The 17,227-nt window shown below is 35.6% G+C and overlaps 3 protein-coding genes across 5 annotated transcripts; 1 reads left to right on the top strand and 2 right to left on the bottom strand.

Moving 5' to 3' along the window:
- Positions 1-170: 170 nt before the first annotated feature.
- Positions 171-11,374, top strand: LOC107028500 (glutathione S-transferase T1-like). 2 transcript variants are annotated; one of them, XM_027918835.1, is made up of 7 exons: positions 171-380; positions 1,259-1,332; positions 1,426-1,486; positions 1,833-1,886; positions 2,746-2,825; positions 3,366-3,571; positions 10,860-11,374. In XM_027918835.1, the coding sequence occupies exons 1-7, from the start codon at positions 316-318 to the stop codon at positions 11,070-11,072; spliced, it is 753 nt and encodes a 250-aa protein (XP_027774636.1). In that variant the 5' UTR covers positions 171-315; the 3' UTR covers positions 11,073-11,374. The 2 variants fall into 2 exon arrangements, with proteins under 2 accessions (XP_027774636.1, XP_015085069.1); XM_015229583.2 differs by lacking the exon at positions 10,860-11,374 and adding an exon at positions 3,697-4,240 and having other exon boundaries at positions 191-380.
- Positions 5,649-10,658, bottom strand: LOC107027889 (retrovirus-related Pol polyprotein from transposon RE1). The gene is given in 3 exon segments (XM_027918836.1): positions 5,649-7,560; positions 7,612-8,238; positions 8,241-10,658. Coding segments are annotated over 3 exon segments (4,398 nt in total). The 5' UTR covers positions 10,222-10,658; the 3' UTR covers positions 5,649-5,770.
- A 43-nt stretch (positions 11,375-11,417) lies between the features above and the next one.
- Positions 11,418-15,219, bottom strand: LOC107028497 (probable copper-transporting ATPase HMA5). Of its 2 annotated transcripts, none has more exons than XM_015229579.2 (6): positions 14,993-15,216; positions 13,338-14,735; positions 12,974-13,228; positions 12,770-12,892; positions 12,160-12,645; positions 11,418-11,984 (listed from the first exon to the last, which is right to left on the bottom strand). In XM_015229579.2, exons 1-6 carry the CDS (start codon positions 15,020-15,022, stop codon positions 11,568-11,570), a joined length of 2,709 nt encoding a protein of 902 aa, XP_015085065.1. In that variant the 5' UTR covers positions 15,023-15,216; the 3' UTR covers positions 11,418-11,567. The 2 variants fall into 2 exon arrangements, with proteins under 2 accessions (XP_015085065.1, XP_015085066.1); XM_015229580.2 differs by having other exon boundaries at positions 11,809-11,991; positions 14,993-15,219.
- Between the last annotated feature and the right edge of the window lie 2,008 nt (positions 15,220-17,227).

Raw genomic sequence — 17,227 nt, 5'->3', positions numbered from 1 at the left:
GAGATCCAGTAATATATTCGAAATTCTTATATTTTAAAAAAATTATAATTTAAAAATAATAAAAAATAATAATTAGCTCTTAATATTATCAGATTATATATAATAATAATAATAATAAAATAATAATAGTAGTAGTAGAGTCAATATTGGGCGCCAACCTTATCTGACCCATCTACGTGGACCCTACCTCAGCTAACCAAATTTAGCAGTAGCGGTAATTCTATTCTCACATCTGAAATCCCATATTCAGCTCGCGTCGCCGGCGGTGAGTTCGTCGGAGTTAATTTCCAGTGAGAATAAAATTGATTGAAAGAGATGACGTTGAAATTATACGTAGATCGTATGTCCCAACCTTCTCGTGCAGTTATCATCTTCTGCAAGTAAGTATTTTTCATTTTTCTTTTCTCGAGATGTTTAAAGCTCGTAATGGAGGTTTTGATGAATTATTTTCTAGAAATTTGATTAATTCCGTTAGATAGGAACAGATGATAAATTCTGAGTATTAGAACGTAAAGATCTATTAGATAATGAGCTATTGACACTATTAATCAACAATTCGTAGTGCTATGTTGATTCTATATGTAGCTTTGAATCTCAAAAGAGATTTTTAGTGACTGATCTTTCAAAAAGCTATTTTTGTTTTCCTTGAATCCTCATAATTGTGTTTGTAGCTTTAGAAGTTACGAATACAATAACAACCATAACGTAGTTGTTAAAAGAGTCTCCGTTAGGCGAAGTTTATTGACATAAATATGCCATTTAACTTGACTTTAAATTACATTTATGCCCTTCAACTTTGGGTGTGGACAAATAGACATTTATGCTTGTATAAAGTTGAACAAATAGACACATATGTCCTACATGACATCCTACATGTCATTTTTTGTCCTACGTTATTGTGCCACGTAGGACTCATGTGTGTACTTGTTCAAATTTATACAAGTTTAAGTATCTACTTGTGCATATCCAAAATAGAAGGACATAAATGTGAAATGAGACCAAGTTAAATGGCGCATTTATGTATTATGCTGCCAAGTTTATTCGCTGGGTGGGTAGGTTTATATGATTGTTTTTATATATAGGTAAATCAACCAAATCAAATTTTAAAAGAATCTTTAGAGCTTATTATAAGTGATTTGTTAATGATATAATTTTTTTATCAAGAAGTTAATGAAGAAGTTCTGTTGTTGTTTCTGGATAGTTCTGTTTCTAGTTTTGAAGCTCAAAATGGAGTTTTTAATGATTAATTTTCCTAAAGGTTAAATGGAATAGACTTTGAGGAGATACACATAAATCTCTCCAAGCGCCAGCAGTTATCTCCTGAATTTAAAGGTTTGTCTTTTTCTATTAACTCCACTTTTCGCTAGATATTATTTATTTCTTAGTTTCAAGATAATTTCAAAAGTTTTCTGACTTCATCTTCAGAAATTAATCCCATGAAGCAAGTACCAGCTATAATGGATGGAAGATTTAAGCTTTTTGAAAGGTAATGTTCAGATTGAACTGAACATTTAGCATTTTCCAGTATCACAACTTTGTTAACGTCTATTATTCGCTGTATATGTTGCATACATCCTAAGGCTTATGATTTAGTCTTTCATTCTCGTAGAAGTCATGTTTGTAGCGTTCACCTAATCACCTGTGCATATATACTGCAAGAAGTGAAAAAATTTGTAAAGATTTCTATGTTTTGTGTACCATGTGGGCACAAGTAACTACTGTTGAAAATGCCTGTTGAGACGGGACAATTTTATCTTTTCCTGAGTTTCACATAAGTATTTTATAACTTGGATAATGTTTAAAATTAACTAACTGATTATATGTCCTTGCAGTCATGCAATTCTTAGATATCTGGCTTGTGCATTTCCAGGAATTGCAGATCATTGGTAAGTGTATCGACTTATTTTGAGTATATACCTTAGTCAAATGCTTTGTATCATGGAAAGAAGTACTCTTTTAAGCGCTTGTTCTAGACATAGGATCCAACCCGGACAGATCAGGGATATAAACTTGATGGGTTCAACTTTTATATTCTCACTGCTGGTGCAATCACGTGTATACCTAAGTTCCATGTCAAAATGTTGGGTTAAGCAGAACCCATATTGCATCTGCCGCTGAACATGAAAATCGGCATTACGAATGGAACTGTTCTGCAGTTGGCCATCTGTTTGAATTTAATGCCACATGTACCTGTTATTTGATTGCTAATTACTTGTTGTTTTTCTAACATGGAGTTCACGTAGTAGAGTTTTGATAAGAAACGCCATCCGGTTTTGCTAAGAAACCCGTCATTTGTACCAAACCGACAATAACATGACATGTGTCTTCTGCATACTCTTTTGTCACCTAACTATTGTTAATTAATGTGCATTTTCATCTCATTTATTACTTAAGAATGGTAAAATAGTGAACGAACCAAAGAAACACTCCCCAACAGAAAAGAAGAACAAGTAACATATTAGCAGATTGGAAAATACCAGCTCAACAAATGAAGTATCAGCACCAAATAACAAACAAGCCCGATCAAAATTTGAGAAGAGATGACTGTTGAACGCAGAAGTCATCAATTGGAATCTCTGTACTATACCAACTTATCCGGGAAAAAAAAGTACATCTATGGTGCCTATGAACGGTGCTGCTCTTCATTCTTAGTGATAGACTAATGTACACACTCTTAGGTTGTATATATTCTTATCCTGGTTAGTGTTTGATTTAACTCCTCTTTCTTACACTTTCCTATTGAAGGTACCCGGCTGACTTATACAAAAGAGCAAAGGTAGACTCTGTGTTGGACTGGCATCACTCAAACTTGCGTCGCGGTGCAGGTGCTTATATCAGAAATTGAGATTATTTCAGTTTCCGGTTGAATTATGATTACTTTACGTTGACCTCACTTGTGTTAATTTAGTGGTGAATGCTGGGATTTGCAGAACTTGGGCAAAAAGATGCCTCCAGGCTACAGTTAAGGCAATGAGTGAATTAAAATTTTATCCCAAATAAGATTAATCAAGGAAATCTGTTTGTATGATCAGTTTCAACAAAGAGTATCTGCTTGTCATGATGCTCTTTGCTAAGATTCTCGCTACTAACCTGATGCAAGACAGTTGCTGCAAGCCTACAAGTTTCTTAGTCTATCTTTAGGAGTTGATTCCTCTAATTGAAACACCTGAGTTTTCTCAAACCTCTAATTGTAAGTCTAGCTACTGCATGATGGTGACTTTTTGTTTTCAACGACGACACTGACTAAAACCACTAGATAGGTAGTCTTTGTACCAACGTTCTATAATACTACTTGTTGTTGATAAGTTGATATGCCACTCTTTAGCTGTTTCCAACAGTTTTCTGAAGCAGTGCTTATGTTTCAGCTGGATATATCTTTAATACTGTTCTAGCTCCTGCTTTTGGTTTGCCTTTGAATCCACAAGCAGCAGCAGAAGCTGAGAAAGTCCTTTTGGCATCTCTTGCAAATATAGAGTCTGTTTGGCTCCAGAGAAAAGGACGGTTTTTGCTTGGGAGTGGCCAACCTTCAATTGCAGATCTTAGCTTAGTGTGTGAGATTATGGAACTTGAGGTAAAGAGATTTTCCCTTTTCCTGCTGTTTCTTTACATCTTTTGATCCAGAACATAAATTACCAAGAGGAGTCTTGTTGAAATTTCTTTTATAATGAATTTGGGTTTTGGATGTGATGATTTTAGATTTTGGATGAGCGGATAATAGGCCCATACAAGAGAGTTTTGAAGTGGATTGATGACACAAAGAATGCCATGGAACCTCATTTCCAAGAGGTACATGTGATCCTCTTCAAAGCTAAAGAGAAGTTCCACAAGCAAAGACATGCTGTAGGAAGTAGCATTCCTCAATCGAGCAGAAAACCTGACTTGCACTCTAAGATGTGAGAAACCAACAAGGATCCAGGTGCTGCATTGTGCTCGTAGTATCACCGTTCACCATGGCAGATAAACAGTGTATATGCAAAAGTTGATACAGGAAGGAGAGTTCTGATCCAAGCTTTCCTTACTCAGTTTCTTTATGTATATGTACTTTATAAGTTTCTATCAGTTGTTAATGTAGTCCACAACATATGTAATCGAATAAACTGAGAGTCCCTTGCTCTTGTGTTTGTAACTTCAGAGCTTATGAACACATTTTCGTCTACAATGTAATCATTAAAGAGTCTTGGTTGTTATACGGAGATTATTCTCTTGATGTTAATGGAGGAAAATTTGTCGTTTTTCTGGATATTCTGTTTCTAGTTTTGAAGCTCAAATGGGAGTTTTCAATGATTAGTTTTCCAAAAGGTTAAATGGAATAGAATTTGAGGAGGCAAGTACAGAGCTCTTCAAGCATCAGCAGTTGTCTCCTGAATTTGAAGGTTTGTTTTTTTTATATAAACTCTACATTTCAGTAGAAAAATGGAAAAACACACACATGAAGTATCACGTGATTCGCGTGTTTCCAACTTGAATATCACCGACTATTTATCACTTGTTTTCCGTTCTTACCTAAACAACGATGATTTTCGGGTAGAAAAAGTGAACACTTGATAGTTCAGATAGGGAACTCACAAAAATGTGATTACTTCACGTATGTTTTGACCATTAATTCCTATAAAAATGATTTCAAAATATTTTTGTTTCTTAGTTTCTGGATAATTTCAACAGTTTTCTGTGACTTCATCTTCAGAAGTTAATCCCATGATGCAAGTACCAGCTATAATGGATGGAAGATTTAAGCTTTTTGAAAGGTAATGTTCAGCTTGAACTGAAAATTTAGCATTTTCCGTAATCACAACTTTGTTAACGTCTATTATTTGCTGTATATGTTGTACTTACACACATACTAACGCTTTATATATAGTCTTTTATTCAACCATGACGGTGACTAAAACGACTATGATATGTAGTCTTTTCACCAATGTTCTCTAATTGCTATTTGTTGATAACCTGATCTGCCCCACTCTTTTAGCTGTTTCTGAAGCAGTATTTATGTTTTCAGCTGGATATACTTTTAATACTGTTCTCGCTCCTGCTTTTGGGTTGGCTTTGAATCCAAAAGCAGCAACAAAATATGAACAAGTCCTTTTGGCATCTCTTGCAAAGATTGAATCCATTTGGCTCCACAGAGAAGGACGATTTTTGCTTGGGAGTGGCCAACCTTCAACTGCAGATATTAGCTTAGTGTGTGAGATTATGCAACTTGAGGTAAAGAAGTTTTCCTTTTTCCTGCTGCTGGTGCTTTACATCTTTTGATCCAGAACATGAATTATCAAGACGAGTCTTGTTGCTTTGACATGCATTGTCTTTACTAGTATAGCTGATAATGAAGTGATGATTTTCGACTTCCACTTGAGTTGATCTAGATTTGGAGAAATATACTTGTTTCTGAGGTCTTGTAGAAACTTCTTTTCTAATGAAGAAAAATGAGTCTATGAACTCATTGATTTTGATGTCAAATTCTGGACAGAATTAAGGACAAGATGATGAAGAAGAAGAAGAAAGAAAATGCATTAAGCTTGTGAATGATCTGATCTCTCTAACTATTACAATGGAGCTTTATATATATAGCATCCAAAAACAATGACTTAACTAACTATTAGCTAACTAACAACTCTAACTAATAATTGGAAATGCATGGAAATGCACTGTACATTGTATAACTAACTATCAATCTGTTATAATGCTAACAAACTAGTGTATGCTGTTACTAACTAACAATGTTAACAAACTAACAAACTAGTGATCTTTAGCATGTAAATTTTAACATTCCCCCTCAAGCTGAAGGGTGCAAAATGTTGAGCACACCAAGCTTGCCCAAAAGATATGAATGTTGAGTTCGATTTAAGCCCTTTGTTAGCAAGTCTGCTAGTTGTTGCTGTGTATGAACATGAACTGTGCTAATAACCTTGGCTTTGATTTTGTCTCTAATAAAGTGGCAGTCAATTTCAATGTGTTTTGTCCTCTCATGAAAAACTGGATTTGCTGCAAGTTGTATTGCAGATTTACTATCACTAAATACAAGAATTGGCATATGAATTGTCACACCTAGATCAGTAAATAACCCCAATAGCCAAGTAACTTCAGATACAGCTGATGCCATGCTTCTATATTCAGCCTCAGCTGAACTTCTGGAGACAGTCTGCTGTTTCTTTGATTTCCAGGAAACAAGTGATTCTCCAAACTTAACCACATATCCTGTGATAGATCTCCTAGTATTAGGACAGGCAGCCCAATCAGAATCACACCAACATGATAACTCATTTGCAGGTTTAGATTGTAGCCATATGCCTTGGCCAACTGTTCCTTTTAGATATTTGATTACTCTCATTGCTGCATCCCAATGTGACCTCTTGGGAGCTTGCATAAATTGGCTCAAAACTTGGACTGCATAGCTGATATCTGGCCTGGTAATAGTAGCATACAGCAGCTTTCCTATCACCCTTTGATATGCAGTGACATCTTGTAGTATAACATCTTCAGTATAGCCATTGGCCTGATCATATTCTACTGATGTTAATCTGAGATTTGATTCAATGGGAGTTGTGGAAGGTTTTGCACCTGTTAGACCTGCCTCAGAAATAAGTTCCAGTACATACTTTCTTTGATTTAAAATCACTCCCTCTGCTGATCTTAACACTTCAATACCAAGAAAAAATCTGAGCTCACCAAGGTCTTTCATCTTGAACTGTTTGTGTAGATTCTCCTTTGCTTCATTAATCATTTTTGTATTGCTTCCAGTGATCAGCAAATCATCAACATAAACAAGAACAATTACAATGTCTGCATCTTTCTTTAAGGTGAATAATGAATAATCATATCCACTCTGAGAAAAACCAGCTGCTACTAAGGCATTAGACAACTTCAAGTTCCACTGTCTAGATGCCTGTTTAAGGCCATATAGAGACTTAAGCAACTTGCACACTTTGTTTTCTCCTGGTTTTCTAAACCCTTCAGGCATCTCCATGTAGACTTCTTCTTCAAGATCACCTTGAAGAAAGGCATTATAAACATCCATCTGATACATAGGCCATCCTTTTGAGACAGCTAAGGCAATCACACATCTAACAGTCACCATCTTTGCAACTGGTGAAAAAGTATCATGATAGTCTAATCCTTCCTGTTGACTATATCCCTTAGCTACCAATCTAGCTTTGAACCTTTCAACTTGACCATCTGCTTTGTATTTTATTTTGTAAATCCACTTAGAGCCCACAGTGTGCATTCCTTTAGGTAAATCAACTATTGACCATGTATTATTCTCTTCTAAAGCCTGTATCTCCTGTTGCATAGCCTGAATCCATCTATCATCTTTGGCTGCTTGATGGAAAAATTTTGGTTCAATGCACTCAGAAAATTTGCTTACAAATGCTTTGTAACCAGATGTAGTTTTGTCATAGCTAAGAGAATTGGCTATTGGATGCCTAGTGCTGCTTTGTTTACCCTTTGTGTAATCCTTCATCCAAACTGGTTCCTTTATCCTCCTTGAAGTTCTTCTAATACTTGTAGTAGGCCTTTCAACAGCTTCAGTAGCAATAGTATTTTCAGCATTATCATCATAAAGAGCTCCTGAGTCTTCATTACCATTAGCATTTCCAGCTCCTGAGTCTTCATTACCATTAGCATTTCCAGCATTATCATCATGAGTTTCTGTGTCTTTGGCAGGCTCAACATCACAATCTGTTAAAGCATTATCAATGATATCTAATGGAGAACCACATACATCTGTTGATGCTTCTGCATATGCTTCCTTTGTACAGAAAGGAAAGACATTTTCATGAAACACCACATCTCTGCTCACAAAAAACCTTTTGGACTTTATATCCAACAACATATAACCCTTTTGTAGCTCTGAATATCCTAGAAGTATAGTAGGAACAGCTCTTTCTGCAAATTTGTCACCCTTAGGCATCACTGTGGCATAGCATAAACACCCTATCACTTTTAGATGATCAAGTGTTGGAGTTTTGGAGTAAAGAAGTTCATAAGGACTTTTGTTTGAGATACTTGAAGAAGGTAATCTATTCATCAAATATACAGCAGCCTTTACACAATATCCCCAATATCTGATAGGCATCTTTGACTGAAATCTGATGGCTCTAGCTATGTTAAGAATCTGTCTATGCTTTCTTTCCACTACACCATTTTGTTGAGGTGTGTATGAACAACTACTTTGATGAAGTATTCCTAGTTCATGGAACAATTTTATACATTGAGAGTTAAAGAATTCAGTACCATTATCACAACTTTAACATGTGCACCAAATTGAGTCTTGATCATAGAGAGGAACATCTTTATGGCTACAACAGTTTCAGACTTCAATTGCAACAAGTAAATCCAAACAAATCTACTGTAATCATCAACTATAGTTAGAAAGTAATGCTTCTTGTCCAAAGTAGAAATGTTATATGGTCCCCATAAATCCATATGAACTAAATCAAAACTAGTAGAGGCTCTAGAGTTACTACTAGGAAATACTTGTCTTGTTTGTTTAGCTAATGGACAAACAGGACAACTAGTAACCACATCATCTTTATTGCTGGAAATCAATTTTAGATGTTTCATGATTATGTGAGAAGGGTGTCCAAGTCTTTGATGCCAAAGTTGAATATCTTGATTTGATGTACCTGCTGCCACCATCACATGTTGCTTATGTTTGTCTATTTTATTCAATGTTGAGCCACTCTTGAACATGTATAAACCTCCCTGCTCTTTACCAATCCCCTTCACCTTGCCATTGAAGAGGTCCTGGAAAACACAGAAGTCAGGATAAAATGATACAAAACAAGACAGTTCCCTTGTCATTTTGGACACTGATAACAGATTAAATTTGAAATCTGGTACATACAGCACATTTTTCACAACCTCATCTTCAAATATAGTTGATTCACCAATATGATTCACATCTACTCTATCCCCTGTGGGTAAATGTACCTGACTCTTCTGTAATTTATTCAATTCATAGCTTTTGAATAATGACTGCTTATGTGCTGTAACATGATGAGTGGCACCAGAATCTACAATCCAGTCTTGTGAGAAAGAATTTGCCATTAAGCAAGTTGTAATACCTGTCATGTTAACTCTCTTTGGCTCTTCTTTGTTCAGCATCTCCAAGATTTGCTTATATTCCTTTTCTGTGAACACTTGTGCTCTTGCTAAACATGTGTCATTTCCTGCACTACTTCCTGCACCTTGACTAGTTGAAGCTAATTGAGACTGATCATAGGCAGTGTTGATGTCACCTGCCACATTATTGGCTATATGTGGACCTCTATAACCAGCATTAGAACCATCACTGTTGTTCTTATTTCCAGCACTTCCATAGCCAGTATTAGAATCACCATAACCACCATTCTTATTGTTATATCCTGGCTTCTTCTTAAACTTCCAATCACTTGGATATCCAATTAGTTTGTAGCAGTTATCTCTAGTATGCCCAGAAAAATGACAGTAATCACATTTCTTACTCTTAAAACCTTCCTTCCCTTGATTAAAAACTTCCTTCCCATGAGCTCTTCTTACATTCATCACCATTGAATTTGGTTTATCAACAGCAGTAGCTGTGCATGTTGAATGTTGAATTTCATCCTCTATGATCATAGCATATGCTTGGTTGAGAGAAGGTGTAATTCCTTTAAGCAATATCTGTCTACGAGGTTGATCATAGGAATCATTTAATCCACTTAAAAACTGAATTAGCCTCAATTCATGAAGGTGATCTACATACTCCTTAGACTGTGGACATGAACAGCTAGGATGTGGTGTCACAGCATCATACTCACTCCATAGGGTCTTAAGTTTAGAAAAATAACAAGACACAGAATCTGTACCTTGTGTAAGTGTAGTTATCTCCTTGTGCAATTGATAAATTCTCATTCGATTCACCTTATCAAACCTCTCCTTGAGATCTGCCCAAACAGAGAATGCAGTTGTGGCATAAACTATGCCACTAAGAAGCTCCTCACTTACAGTGTTCATCAACCATGACAAGACTATGGCATTACATGTTTCCCATTGTTCATGAAGATCATCTTTGTACAATGCTTTAGTGCAAGCTCCAGTCACAAAACCATACTTCCTTTTACCTAAGAGTGCAATCCTCATGGATCTGCTCCAAACTCCATAATTCTCTGAACCAGTCAATTTGATAGGAATCAATACAGCTCCTGATGAATCTGATTGTCCAATATACAGAGGATCACTTTGATCAATTCTTAACACAGCCATTATCGAGCTAATCAATCAACAACTGGTTTAGCAAACTTAGATGATATCTAAATTCACCTAGAAGAAGAAACAACAGATTCACAACAGCTTCTCAAAAGCTTTACAACAGCTTCACAGTCAATCGATCAGAAGAAAAAAAAAATTTCTGAAGGAGTAGATCTAAACTCTTCCCACATAATCTTAACCACAAGTTCAAAGAACTAAAGGAGATCTAAACTCCACTCGATCCAGCACTTCCTGCTCTGATACCATGAAGAAAAATGAGTCTATGAACTCATTGATTTTGATGTCAAATTCTGGACAGAATTAAGGACAAGATGATGAAGAAGAAGAAGAAAGAAAATGCATTAAGCTTGTGAATGATCTGATCTCTCTAACTATTACAATGGAGCTTTATATATATAGCATCCAAAAACAATGACTTAACTAACTATTAGCTAACTAACAACTCTAACTAATAATTGGAAATGCATGGAAATGCACTGTACATTGTATAACTAACTATCAATCTGTTATAATGCTAACAAACTAGTGTATGCTGTTACTAACTAACAATGTTAACAAACTAACAAACTAGTGATCTTTAGCATGTAAATTTTAACACTAATGAATTTAGGTTTTGGATGTGATAAATTCAGATTTTGGATGAGAAGGATCGTGAGCGGATAATAGGCCCATACAAGAGAGTTTTAAATTGGATTGATGACACAAAGAATGCCATGGAACCTCATTTCCAAGAGGTACATGTGATCCTCTTCAAAGCTAAACAGAAGTTCCATAACCAAAGATATGATGTAGAAAGTAGCATTCCTCAATCGAGCATAAAACCTGAATTTCATTCGAAGATGTGAGAAAGCAATTAGGAGTCAGGTGGCTACATCGTGCTCTCAGTATCACCGTGCACCATGGCAGATCACGGGATAAACAGTGTGTATGTGAAAGCTGATACAGGAAGGAGAATTCGATCCAAGCTTTCCTTATTCGTTTTCCTTTAAGTATATATGTACGTATAAAATAAGTGTTCAATTGATAATCCTAGTCCACAAAACATGTAACAAGACAAGTGGAGAGTCCCTTATACATCTGTTATTTCTAAACTGTATCGAATATATAAGTTTTGAATATTATCTACGAATGACACTTGCAAGGTGAACTATTTCTAGCGTCTCTCCGGTGCATTTCCTTATATCCTATAATTTCAGGTACTTTATAATGTTTTAGTTTAAGATACTCATAAAATACATGAAGAGCATGTTTTAACAGTAAATAATCCATTGACTGTATCTTTTCTCCCAGTGTACAAAAATTTAGACAGTTTTGTTAGCTACTAAGTTAGCAGCCAAGAATTACTCAACTGTGATACCTTGTAAGTCAAGAGTATTCAGTTTCTTAGGTTTCTTGTAGTTTTTCAGCAGAAGAGAGCTGCAAACTACACTGACTGAAGAGGCAGCCATTGCAGCCCCGGCAATCCATGGTGGTAAGCGGAAATGAGTAGATGGGAACAGGACACCAGCAGCAATTGGGATGCTGAGGAGATTATATCCCAAAGCCCAGAAGTAGTTGAGATGGATTCTCCGGAAAGTTTTCTTAGAAAGATCGATTGCTGTTATTACATCTTTCAAGCTGCTTTTCATAAGAACAATGTCAGCTGCCTCGATTGCTATATCTGTGCCTGCACCGATTGCTATTCCTACATCAGCAGCCACAAGTGCTGGTGAGTCATTAACTCCATCTCCTACCATTGCCACAACTTTGCCTAAATCCTGTGTACTAAAATGGAACAGATGAATCATGTGAAGAAATTGTAACTATTACACATCAAAGACTATACTTTATGACGCGTCTTACACTCATTTTAACTTTAAACTGTATGTGTCTGTGTATGTGTTGCGCCTGCGCAAATTCATAAAATTCTAACAGAATGGAACAAGTTCCTACCTGTAGTTCCTTCACTTTTTCAGCTTTCTGTTCAGGTTTGGCTTCTGCAACAACATGTTTCCTCTCAATTCCAGCCTGCTTGGCTATAGCATTTGCTGTTCCCCAGTTGTCACCGGTTACTATCATGCTCTCAATGTTCATCGATTTGAGAATGGAGATGACTTCTGGAGCCTCTGGCTTCAACGGGTCAGAAACGGAAAGAACACCAATCAGTTCTTTATCAATAGATACAAGTATGCCGGTTTGAGCCTGTCCTTCCGTTTCTGCTAATGCTTCTTCAGCTTCAACTGGAACGACAATGCCTTGCTCCATCATCAAGCTTTTATTCCCCAAAATCACTTCTTTGTTACAGATGATAGCTTTCACACCATGGCCAGCTATGGACTCGAAGTCCGAGGCTTCAGACCAGGCAAGGTTCTCCTCACTTCCTCTTAATTTTTTCGCGTACTCAACAATTGCTTTGGCTAAGGGGTGATCACTATTTACCTGTCAATTTAAAATGCAGTACAAGATACTTTAACTCGTTTTGAGTGATCGTCTGAGAAATTAACTCGTTAAGGGTATGAATTGACCTTTCTGATGAAAAATCATAAACACGATAATATCCTACCTCAGCAGCAGCAATAAGTTGATAGAATTCTTGAGATACCATAGTTTTGAAAATCCTAGTATTGACAACCATAGGCTTGCCAATAGTAAGAGTACCAGTCTTGTCAAAAACTATACAGTTCACCTGTAGAATGAAACAGTTCACCACAAGTTCATTAACAAAATTTGGATTTTGTTAGAAAGAGGAGTAAGTTTGTTATCAGACCTCTTGTGCACTTTCCAATGCCTGACCACCTTTAATAAGGACACCGAGGGAAGCGCCAACTCCAGTACCAACCATAACTGCCGTTGGAGTAGCTAGGCCGAGTGCACAGGGGCAAGCTACCACCATGACAGAAATGCCAAACTGCAGGGCAAGCTCAAAGCAATCCATGGAAGAAGGAATCCAAGTTCTTGGATAAGAATTAAAAGTTCCAGCTAAAAACCAAGAAATCCAAGTACAAAATGAGAGAGCAATGACCTGAGAAATAAGAATTAATCACTAATTTTCAGCTAAGGTTGGTTAGTTATATATATACACACACACACATATTGACAACAATGAACATGTAAGGGGTGCTTAATCTCACAATAGGCACAAAGTATTTGGAAATGTGATCAGCAAATCTTTGCACAGGAGCTTTAGCCATCTGTGCTGATTCAACCAACCGAACAATCTGCGATAGAGCAGTTTCTGACCCAACCCTTGTTGCCTTGATGTGTAACACCCCATTCTCATTTAAAGTCCCTCCAATCACCATGTCACCCGTCTTTCTAGTGACCGGACGAGATTCTCCTGTTATCATGCTTTCGTTTATATGGCTTTGTCCCCGGATGACAAGACCATCACAGGCTACTTTTGAGCCTGGAATAGTTTTAATCACATCGTTCTTTTGTATCAATCGGCTATCAACTTCTTCCTCATTCACCACATTGCCTTTGTCATCTAGAGTTAGCAATGTTGCAGTCTTGGGGGCTAAATCCATAAGCTTGGCAATGGCCTCAGATGTCTTTCCTCTAGCCAAAACTTCCAAATATTTTCCTAGTAGAATGAACGAGATAAGCATCGAGCTAGTCTCGAAAAAATCACTGGCTTTGAAAGTTGGAGAAGTAGCAGCTCTTAGTACAGAATAGACTGAATAAAAATAAGCTGCATTTGTTCCTAATGCAATAAGAACATCCATGTTTGCATAACCATGGCTTAAGGCAATATAAGCACCAACATAGAATTTTCGACCAATGATAAACTGTACCGGTGTAGATAATACCCATCTCACAACCTGTCCAACGGTTAGCATGTTGGCAACCTTAGTCTCCAGAACATCTTTCAGACCAGGAATGTACATAAACACCATGGAAGTAAAAAACACAGGAACTGTAAATACTAAACTCCAAATAAACGCTTTATAATATTGCCTTATTTCGTGTTGTCTATGTTCTTCTCTTTCTCTTCCCTGAGGAAATATACATGCCTTGAAACATCCTGATTCAGTTGATTCAATAGCGCGAATAAAGTCTCTAGGTCCTGTTACATCTGCAGTATAAGATACCGATAACTTCTTAAGCTGAATGTCAAAGTCTATTTCTTGAACTCCTTGTATTGCAAGAAGGGAATTCTGTATCAGTTTAACACAATTCTCAGTGTCAACTCCATCAACTTTAAGCAGTATTCGACTACTATCTCCTCCTGTACTAATCAATATGCCTTCAAATCCTGTATTTCCAATAGCTTCCAACAACTGATTACACTCAACTATTTTTGGATCATAACAGATTTCAGCTTCTTGAGTTGCTAACGCGACTCGTGCTTTTTGTACACCAGGGATTACCTGCAATGCTGATTCAAGTGTTGTGGAGCATGAAGTACAAGTCATTCCATTCACTTGAATCCTGCATACTTGTGAGGACTTCTCATGATGCATCTCTTCTTCAATCAACTTATTAGCCTGAAATCCAACGTCTTCTATAGTATCGCGAATCATCTCATCCTATTCATATTAACATAAAAATAAAAGCATTTCAACTATGTGAGAATGATTATTGAAGAACTTTTCATCCTCACAAAATTATATAGCTGTAAAGGAAGAGTACTTAGTAGAGGAGACCACTTTTTGAGAAACCACATACTAACAAAACAGAGAAGATTGAACTAGTTTATGTATCAAGAAACTTACTGTGTTAAGTGTTATATATATATATGTGATATACTATACTATAGTTTGACAGCTCAGTGCAGAAAACATACCACGTTTACGTAGGTTCGGGGAAGGACCATATACTTAGAAGGCGTGATATAAACAACTTATACTGACACAAACATGAATGACGACTCGAAGTCAAATCGATAACTCAGACAGAAACAACTTTACCATTACTATTGCTAAAGGGGTATTTAGAATAAGTAGTACACTTAATAATATACTTAGCAGGCAGGTCCATTAGTATTTGTCTAATTAAAGTGGCATTTTAGGATAATCTTTAATAATGATAAAAATACACATCCACTTATGAAAAAAAAAGTGTTTTTTTTCCTATATGCACTTCAAAGTTTATATTAACTGTGTATAAGGAATCCAAAAGACAGCACAAAACACTAAAAAGCAAAAAGTTACAAAAAAAAAGCTTCTTCAGAAAAAAGAAGATTGGAGAATATTTTCCCACTAGAAATCATATATTTGATTAGTGCTTTACAGTTGAACAACTTCCAATTGTATGTCAAAATTTACATTCTGAATGGTAGTTAAAGTTGGAAGTTATTTTCGCGATTTCGTTTTAATTTATTTGATCTATTTTAATTTTACACAATATTTAAAAAAATAAAAAGATTTTTAAATCTTGTAATCTTAAATTAAAAATGTATCAAACATATCAAAATGTTCATCTATCTTGTGAATTTAAACATATCATATGAAAATTTAAAATTAAAGAATCACAAAAAAAGGGAAAGAATCATTTTTTAAAAAAAACAGACTAAAAAAGAAGCTAAGATCAAACAAACTGAAACGAAGCTTTTGAAATCATGAAGTTTAAATATTTAAATATAAAACTTTCATGCCGAATTTAAAGAGGTATCATGAATAAAAGATTAATGATGGTATCTCGCTTTTATCATGAGGTACCATCATTGAAATAATCCTTTAACTTTATTTCTCTTATCGAATATCTATTTCAAACTCCATGAAAAAATATTTAAGTATCGAACCTTCGTAAGTTCAAAAACATGAAACAAACATACTATAGTAAAATGCCAATAAAATCACCCAAAATAAAAGAAAACTTGCAATGAACTTACGTTAATGAGACAGCATTTCCATGATTGAAAACAAATCATTTGTTTCATTTTCTTGAAAAATTGCCTTTTTTTTTCTTTATAACTTATGTAGAACTCTTGCTACAATTCTTTATTTTTATAACTCTCTTTTATGTTCTTTCGGTTGAAAAAAGTACACAAGTTTTCTTTTTGGTCATTTCTTGTTGTGAAGTTTTGGATTATATATATACATTTTTTTATTCAGGTGCTTCACAGCATAGCCACTTAGCACTTGGTTATCACTTGTATATTTAAATCAGGAAGAGGTTTAAATATGTCGTCGAACTTAAAAAGGATTTATTTATGTCATTTATTAAAAGTTTGATTTATCCATGTCATTTTCGTTTGAGAAAAGGCTCATTCATGCTATTATTTGTTAACTGAAACGGCATAGATGGGTTAAATTTTGAACGGAGGGCATCGAGGAGACTTTACGAATTTGAGATTTTTCCGTTTAAAAAATGATTTAGTTAATGACGTGATCGAATCATAACTGACCACGTGTAAAAAAATGATTTGTGAAACTGGAACTGTGCTCAATTAGCTAATTAGTGGCATGAATGAGTCTTTTCTCAAATAGAAATGTTATGATTGAGTCAAAATTTTTAGCGAATGACATAAATGAGTCTTTGCTCAAAGTTAAATGACATATTTGAGTCTTTTCCTTTTATATAGTATAATAAGCTATGAGCCAATAAAAGAGGTTTGAGCCTGTTTGGATCACTTATTACAGGTATTTTAAAGTTAAAATAGTAGTTTTTAAACAATTTTGTAGCATTTAGATAAAATGAAATAAAATACTTTTGATCACTTTCTTGCAAGTCAAAATAACAAAAATAAGTTGAAAGTCATAAGTTGGATATTCTAATTTATGATTTTTGATTTATAAGTTAAATGTCTTAAGCCTAACCAAATAGGCTCAAAGACTTGAGCCTATTTAGAGCCCGATTAAATTTGAATTCTCGCCAAGAAGGCGACTTCATACTCAAGTTTATGAGGACTCAAACACGACACCTTATAACTTGACTTAATTATTGTGGGGTTTAAAGTTGATCACGCGCCTAACTCGAGCTCTGTCGAGCCCGCTTCCTATACTCTATCTCTACCTCTTTACACATTTATCATGCATCTATTGATTGAATAGACCCCCCCCCACCCCCCCCCACCCCA

The sequence above is a fragment of the Solanum pennellii genome, chromosome 8 (genome assembly GCF_001406875.1).
Source record: "Solanum pennellii chromosome 8, SPENNV200".
NCBI classification, from domain to species: Eukaryota; Viridiplantae; Streptophyta; class Magnoliopsida; order Solanales; family Solanaceae; genus Solanum; species Solanum pennellii.
The sequence above is the reverse complement of the archived record's forward strand: the minus strand, read 5'-3'. Positions and strand labels throughout refer to the sequence as shown.